General features: G+C 30.9%; 1 protein-coding gene across 1 annotated transcript; it reads left to right on the forward strand.

The window, feature by feature from the left end:
* Positions 1 to 362: 362 nt before the first annotated feature.
* On the forward strand, positions 363 to 2,925 carry LOC131044129 (uncharacterized RING finger protein C57A7.09-like). Its single transcript, XM_057977383.2, has 4 exons — positions 363 to 395; positions 497 to 555; positions 1,483 to 1,644; positions 2,373 to 2,925. Exons 1-4 carry the CDS (start codon positions 363 to 365, stop codon positions 2,851 to 2,853), a joined length of 735 nt encoding a protein of 244 aa, XP_057833366.2. The 3' UTR covers positions 2,854 to 2,925.
* Positions 2,926 to 8,146: the final 5,221 nt, after the last annotated feature.

Below are 8,146 nucleotides of genomic sequence, written 5' to 3' on the forward strand. Positions count from 1 at the left end.
ATTAACCTCCAAACACTATTATTTAAAAATTACTAAAAATAAATACTCATAATTATGAAAAATGATGCTCTAGAAATTATAAATTCTTAATTATAATGTTCTAACATTAGATAGCAAAAATGAATTTGTAGATAACCTCAATTAAAAATTAAATAAAATAGCCGACCTAGATATTAACTAATATTTTTCCCACCCATACAAAATGAGGTGCTTTCATAGCACGGAAAGCATCCCAATTCTCAACTTGCATCCGTGCGCCTATAAATATTTCTGGAAGTGTTCCTTTTACAAAAGGGAAGGAATTGAAAGCATTCTATTTTGTATCCTTGCGCCTCTTTATATACCCTATTAACACCAGCAGCATGGATGGACGTGGGCAGCGCATTCTTTATATGGTTGTTAACATACATATTCTAAGCCTTCTCCTTCTCAAAGTTTTAACTACTTTAATCCATTTTCCTTGTATTTTTTACTGTGTTTGCTGCTGAATGTTCAGAATCCATTGCAGTTGTTCGCAGAAAGGCTTCGAATCGGACCCTTCAATCTCGCCCACAGGTTATTAACTCCTTACCATCTTTGTATCTTTAACATATTAAAACAGGAGCTTTCGTAACATTGGCATCTTGTATCTATGGTCAGCTTGTATAATTGTATTTATGAATTGATGTTGTTTTGAGATTAGATTGTTTATAGGTTCTTTAGGAAAAACCAGAGATACGGATGCACCACTCTTTAAAATTGGTTTAAATTGGTTTAAATGTTTTATGCATCAACATTTTGGATCATACTCTTGACAATAGAAAAAGTATTTTGTATCAACATTTGGAATCGCAAACATTAATACTAAAAAAGTGTGATAAAAAACTTGATGCAAAAAATTCTTAGACAATCTAATCTAAAAATAACAGCAGTTCAACAAAATGAAATGTGAAAATCTGATATCATTATTTGCACTTAATTATTTCATTTATTAAATTTTTTTCTTTTATCTTTATTATTTAGAAAATTTCCTATTAACCAATTTGGAAGAGAGCTTGACAGCTGGTGCCAACTTGTCTCTGGTTTCTATTAAAGAACCTATAGCTCATAGTTATCTATAATCAATTATTTATTAGTTTTAATTAATTAAATATTCTTAAACAACTGAAAGAATTTTAAAAAAATTGAAAACTTGAAATGCAGTTATGGTTTTGTTAAAAATCTATGTATGAATGACAATAATCATTTAGTAATTATTTTTTATTAGATAAAGACTTGTAAATAAATCATAATAAAATTTTGAAAAAAAACAAAACCTTAAAGCATACCCATGTTTTTATTAGAAGAAAATTTGGGAAAAAAAAGAAATCTAACATACACAAGTTTTCATTAGTTAAGTTTTCTTATTTGTTTTTAAGAAATTGAATTTGATGATTTAAAATCATGGATATTTCATAAGATATTGATGGATGGTTCTTAATTTATAATTTTAAAATTTGGCAGGATATCGTGGAATCCTTATCAATCATACCATGTGATGATGGACGAGGATGAGTTTTGGAACTATGAAAGAGCTCAGGATGACATTTCATTCTCATCACTCGATGGTCCATGGGAGTTGTTCACAGATAGACTTCGAACGGGGCCTTTCAATATTTCTCACAGGTTATTTACTCCTTACTATTTATTGTATGTTTTTCATATGAAACAGTGATCAGACAAATTAGGTGGGTTTTTTTCATGGAGCATTAAGAAAGTTCTACTTACAGTTGTGCTATATAATTACATTTATGAATCATTGTCGTTTTCAGATTAAATTGTATAAGATTTTTTTATATCATTGTTTTCAATGACACTTCTTATATTGAGTAAGTTTTTTGTATTACCGTTTTAGATCACATTTTTGATGATGGAGAGAGACATTGCAGATCACAAATGAGCAAAAACCTCACTCCATAATGAAAACCAAAAATCTTATGTAAACCTTTCCGTACAATCTAAACCAAAATAAAAAATGGATTGCGAAAATCTGATATCATTAATTGTACTTGATTATTTCATGTGTTAAGTTTTCTTTTCTATCAATATCACTTAGGAAAATTTCTACAAATCAATTTAGAAGAGTTTGAGAGGTGGTGCCTCCTTCATTCATTTATTAATTTTCAATTAGATAAACATTTTTAAATGAATCAACATTTTTAAATGAATCAGAAAAGAATTATGATGAAACCAAAAAACCTAAAAAGATACCCAGGTTTTTATTAGTTAAGCTTTCTTATTTGTTTCTAACAAATTGAATTTGAGGATTTACGGTCATGAATATTTCCTTAGACTTTGATGAGCTCTTACAAAGAATACCAATTCCTAATTTAGAATTCTCTAAACTTTGGCAGGATACTATTGAATACTTATCGGCCATTCCAAATGATGATGGATGAAGAAGAGCTTTGGGGCCATGGAAGAGTTATGAGTCCGACCTGGCAACATTTTGTTAGGGCGTCCCCAATAGATTTCAGCAACAGATTTAATGACGACTACGGTAGCCGTCAATTGACTTCTGGAGAGGTGGAGACTGTGCTGCAAAAAATAAAGAGGGAGGTTTATACGCCGCTTTCTGAAAACTCAGAAGAAGGAAATAAGGAAAAGGAGGAAAGCGACCCAATTCCCCATACGTGCTCGATTTGTCTGGAAGATTTTTCTGCCGAGCAACAGCTTTTATGTCTTCCATGCAAGCACAAATTTCACTCGGAGTGTTTGATGCCATGGATAAAACGGAAGGGGCAATGTCCTGTGTGCAGGTTAGATCTCACTGGAAGGCCTGCTTCTGTAAATAATATTGATCAACCCCAAATGTGGGAGGTGAGATGGCGTTGATTATAAGAGCCATGGAAGAGGCTTTTCCTTGGCTTAATCCATACCCGCGTTAGACTGAGCTGAAAAGATAGATTATGGGTGAACCTATGTTTGTTTAGGCATTAGAATATGAAATTGATTATTGGTGACATAATTTGTTTAATGATAAACCTATGTTTAGTTCGTTTCTTTAAGATTATGACCGACTGTTTGTTCAATCTTTGAACCTATGTTGGTGTAGGCATTAGAATATGAAATTGATTATTGGTGACATTTGTTTAATGGTATAATTATATTTAGTTTGTCAAAATAGATTAAGGTGTGACTGTTTGTTTAATCTTAAATTTATGTTATTTTAGTATTAGATTGTACAAATAGATTATGGGTGATTATTTGTTTAAACTCAAATTTATTTTGATTTAAATATTACATTCAAAAACATAGATTTCTAATAATTGTTTGTTTAATCTTAAATCTATGTCGATTTTGGTGTTAGAATGTTAAAAAGAGAATCTTGGTGGTTTTCTTAATCTTAAACTTATGTTTGATTTAGATTTCAGATTGTAAAAATTATCTTTTAATTATTGAATCTTTTATATTTGAGTAGTCATTTTATATTTTGGTTGATAATTTATTATTATGTGTTTCACTTCAAAAAATTGATCTAAAACTCAAATTGTTTATGGTCATCAAAAAGTACATAAAATATAAAAGCTGAATTTTGGTGATCATTTTGATTAAAAAAACTAAGAACACCATTGACAATGGGTTACATAATCTATAATTTTTAGGTAGTTGAGTGCTTGAAATAAATGGGCAAAGGATCATAACATTAAGAACACCAAGTTAAATGATGCAATCTTTGACACCTTGCATAAGGTGGTCGAGAACCATAACCATGTACAAGATATCTTTAAGTTTCAATTGTTGTTTTCAAAGAGAAAACACTAGATTTATAAACAAATCTTGGACACAATCATGTAGTCGTACATGCTATGGTGCTAGGAAATAGTTGATGAAGAGCACTAATAAGATTGTAGCAAGGGTTTGTTTAAAAGTATGAGGGCTTAGGATTTCATTTAAACCATATATGGAATGCTACCTTAGATGGATTGCATTTAATATTTGACATATTTTTTTGCTTCAACCCACATAAAATGGTTGTCCATTCATCAATTTCTTCAATGATTTTATTTAATTTTTCCCCTTTTGGGTTAAGGTTTTTCATTTATAGTAGATATTATCATTTTATGATGCAATTTAACCTAAACCAAACTTCTTTCACTTGAGAAACATGTACATTCAACATTAAAATAAAACTATAATGGTTAGGTAGATGACTTAGTGCTAACCTAAATAAAAAACAATTAGCATTCCAAGTACCAAGCTTAAGATTAATCTCTAATTGTGAATTATGTTTTTTAATTTATTATATAAACAGAGAAAAAAAGGTCACTACTCTTACAAAAGTCAAATGGCTATAGCAAAATGGTTTGCAATACAATAACTGCACCAAGCATTCATTAAATAGATTAACAACAAATAAATAACAACATATCACAATATAAAGAGCCAACACCACCCACAAGACATCATGAACACATATTAAGCTAAAGGAGAATAGCCCAAACCCTGAAGAATTATGAATTATGTTTTTTATTAGATGAGTAAAATGCTTTTTGTGAGGAGCAAGGAGTAACTATATCTCTAACCAGAAATCTAATCTGGAACTCCATTAGCAAACCATATAATATACATAAAATTGGTTTAAACCTAATCTTAATTGAATTTTACTCCAAAACCATAACCTAATTTAACTCTATTCATAATTTAAACCTAAAACTAATGTAATTGAATAATAACATTAATTCTAACCTAAATTGAAATAAAATACTAATCCTAACTATAATTAAACCCATATCAATAACCACTCCATCTTACAATACTTGAAACCTAACCTTTACCTAAACCTGAGATTAATTTTAAGCCTGGAGAATTAAGCCCTAACTACAACTTGAACCCTAATCTAACCATAATTAAACCTTATCTCTAACCCTAATTTAAACCTAGCCCTAATGTAATTCAATTATATTCCAAAATTGACCTCTAATCCTAACCCTAAATATAATTAAACCCTTTCCACAATCAAACCCTGACTAACTATAACCTTAACCCTTAACCCTAGTCCCTCTAATTGAATGTTAACCCTAAAATCAACTCTATTTGTAGATTTGAACCCTAATCTGAGCGTAATAGAACCCTTTTCTAACCCTAAACCTAATCCTAACCCAAACCCTAATTATTATGGCTATCATCACATACTATCTTTAATTTCAATCTTAACCCTAATCCTAATTATAATTCTAACCCTAACCCTAATTTTCATTATAATTATTAATTATAATCTTTAACCCAAACCCTAATTATAATCACTAAGACTAACCCCAATCCTAACCCTAACAGTAATGCTAACCCTAATTATAATTATAACCCTAACCCTAATTTTAAACCTAACCCTACTTCTAACCCTAACCCCAATTCTCATTATAATCACTAAGACTAACCCCAATACTAACCCTAACCCTAACCCTAATTATAATCCTAACCATAACCCTAACCCTTATTATAATTATAATCCTAACCCTAACCCTAATTTCAATTATAATCACTAATTATAATCTTTAATCCTCACTCTAATTATAATCACTAAGACTAGCCCCAATCCGACCCAAACCCTAATTATAACCCTAATCATAACCCTAACCCTAATTTTAATTATAATTCTAACCCTAACCCTAATTCTAATTCTAACCTAAATTTTAATTATTATTACTAATTATAATCTTTAACTTAAAAATTCATCATTATTATCAGTCCTCAAACATTTATTTTTCTATCCATTCTACAACTTAATCATTTCTTTAATTTTTTTACATTGACTAAAAACTTCTAATTTACTATCTATAAAGTATACACATACATCCTTCTACTAAATTCGTTAATAAATGATACATAATATATGGATTTTCCAATGGAAAGAACATCTATAGGACAAAACACATCAAAATAAATAAGATCCAAAACACTAGAAGATTTATGAGAACTTGAGTAAAACTGAACATGGTTTTATTTTCCATAAATGCAATGCTCACAAAAATCAAAGTCAAGGTTACATTCATTCAAACCTTCGACAAGGTTTTTATTTTTCATGGTCCTTCCACCCTTTCCTCCAATGTGGTCAAGCCTCTAGTGCCATAACATAGCTTTCTCTATAGGTAACTTTTTTTCAAAAGAAAGAGGACCCTTAGGTGCACAAAATTCATGCCCATCTGCTAAAGGTAAAAACTTCAAATCTTCAAACAAAGTATCCATATCTATTTACTTTTTTTAAAAGTGCTATTACACTCAACAATGTATGCTTCTAGTCAATACAAAGTCCCAAATGTGACACCTCTAGCAATCACCATAGCGCCCAAGTAACCATTTTACATCATTCATCAAAGAAGACTAGCTACACACTTGCACCTATCAACTTGCTCATAGAATTTTTTTTTTAGTCGAGGGATATGCAACACACTATTATTCATTTTTATTCTACCATTAAGAAACATAATTCTAACTTTACAATGACCAACAATATCTAAATGTGGATCATCACCCAAGTACACCTTACCTCCATTAAATTCTTCATATTCAAAAATCTAATCTCTATTGGAAGTCATATGAAAAGATGCACCTCAGTCAATTAACCATGCATCATTACCTGCATGAGTAGCCAAAGATGGAATGAATGCATCACCATCTTTCTTCTCAAACTCAGAATCAAAATCAAATATCTTCTTTTTCTTCTTCTTTTCTTCTTTGTAGTCCTTACAAATGTGTCCCAATTTACCAGAGTTCTAGCAAATGACTTTGATCTTTCCAAGAGATTTCAATCTCCCTCTGGTCTTGGATTTATTACACTTCTTATTCTTCTTGGCTTTTTTCTTAGGGCTTCCATGAACAATTAGAGCTTCCTTTGAACTGATGGATACCCTCCTCTACATCTGTTCACCAAACAAGATACCCACCATATCTTCAAACTTCAAAACAACTGAAGTAATATTACTATCCATAACAAGAGAATCCCATGAATTAGGTAAAGAACAAATAAAGACGTGATATTTCTCCCTTTCATCCATCTTGACACCAACAGATACCAATTGAGCCACCAACATATTAAATGCTTCCATGTGGTCTGTTATCCATCCACCCTCTTCTATTCTCAAGGAATACAATTTCATCCTCAAAAAAATTAATTCAATAAAGATTCGGCTTGATACATTTCACCAATATTTGTGCATAGCCTATTTGCAAAGGTCTCTCATGGACATTGATTAGGACAGAGTCTTCCAAGCACAATCTAATTAGACTGTTGGCTCTGCAGTCCATAAAATCATACTGAGCAATTGTAGTAGGATATGAAAGTCTAGAGACATTCACATAAACAACATCCCACAGATATCGATCTATTAGAAAATCATCCATCTTCATCTTTCACATCTCAAAATTACTTCAAAAAAATTTCTCCACTTCTATTCTCCTTGCCAAACTTGCCATCTAAAAATTATTGCAACAAGATCAAAATGCATCTTCTACACAATCTCCCACTTGAATATGGATTAGTCCAAAAAACACAACAACCCACAACTAAAACTAAAGGCGATCAAGCTCTGATACCACTTGTAAGGAAGTAAAGTAGTGGAACACTTCTTACACTAACCTTGAGCGGAGGGTAATGCAAAAATTTTACAAGTCATTATAACAGTTATAAAAAATTAACAAAAATAAACATAAATAACATTCATACCGCAACACAGTGATTTATGTGGGGAAAACCCTTCCAAGAGAAAAACCCCACACTTTAAAAGTTGCTCAATATATTATTGAAAAATCAATAACAAATTACAATATAATTATAGAGAAAGATTTTTCACAAGAGTATCACCAACCAAAGATTAAAAGGTAACTCAATAGCTATAAGACCCTTACACACAACCACCATCTCATGCACCTCATATATAGGAGATACAATACATAAAACTGTCAAATTGTATTACAAAACCATTGGATAAAACCACCCAGTAAAGTGGAACCAACCTTATCTCCAACCCTAGGTGCCCTATGATTTGTCACAACACACACATGTTTACCTCTCTTTTACAACTCATTTATGTGTTGGATGAATTTTTATATTTTCCATTGTTGGAGACTATAACTTGTGAACTAATTGTACGATTGACGAACCATTGCAACTTTCAAAAATGAAAAAAAA

This window comes from Cryptomeria japonica, chromosome 9 (assembly GCF_030272615.1).
Source record: "Cryptomeria japonica chromosome 9, Sugi_1.0, whole genome shotgun sequence".
Lineage (NCBI taxonomy): Eukaryota > Viridiplantae > Streptophyta > Pinopsida > Cupressales > Cupressaceae > Cryptomeria > Cryptomeria japonica.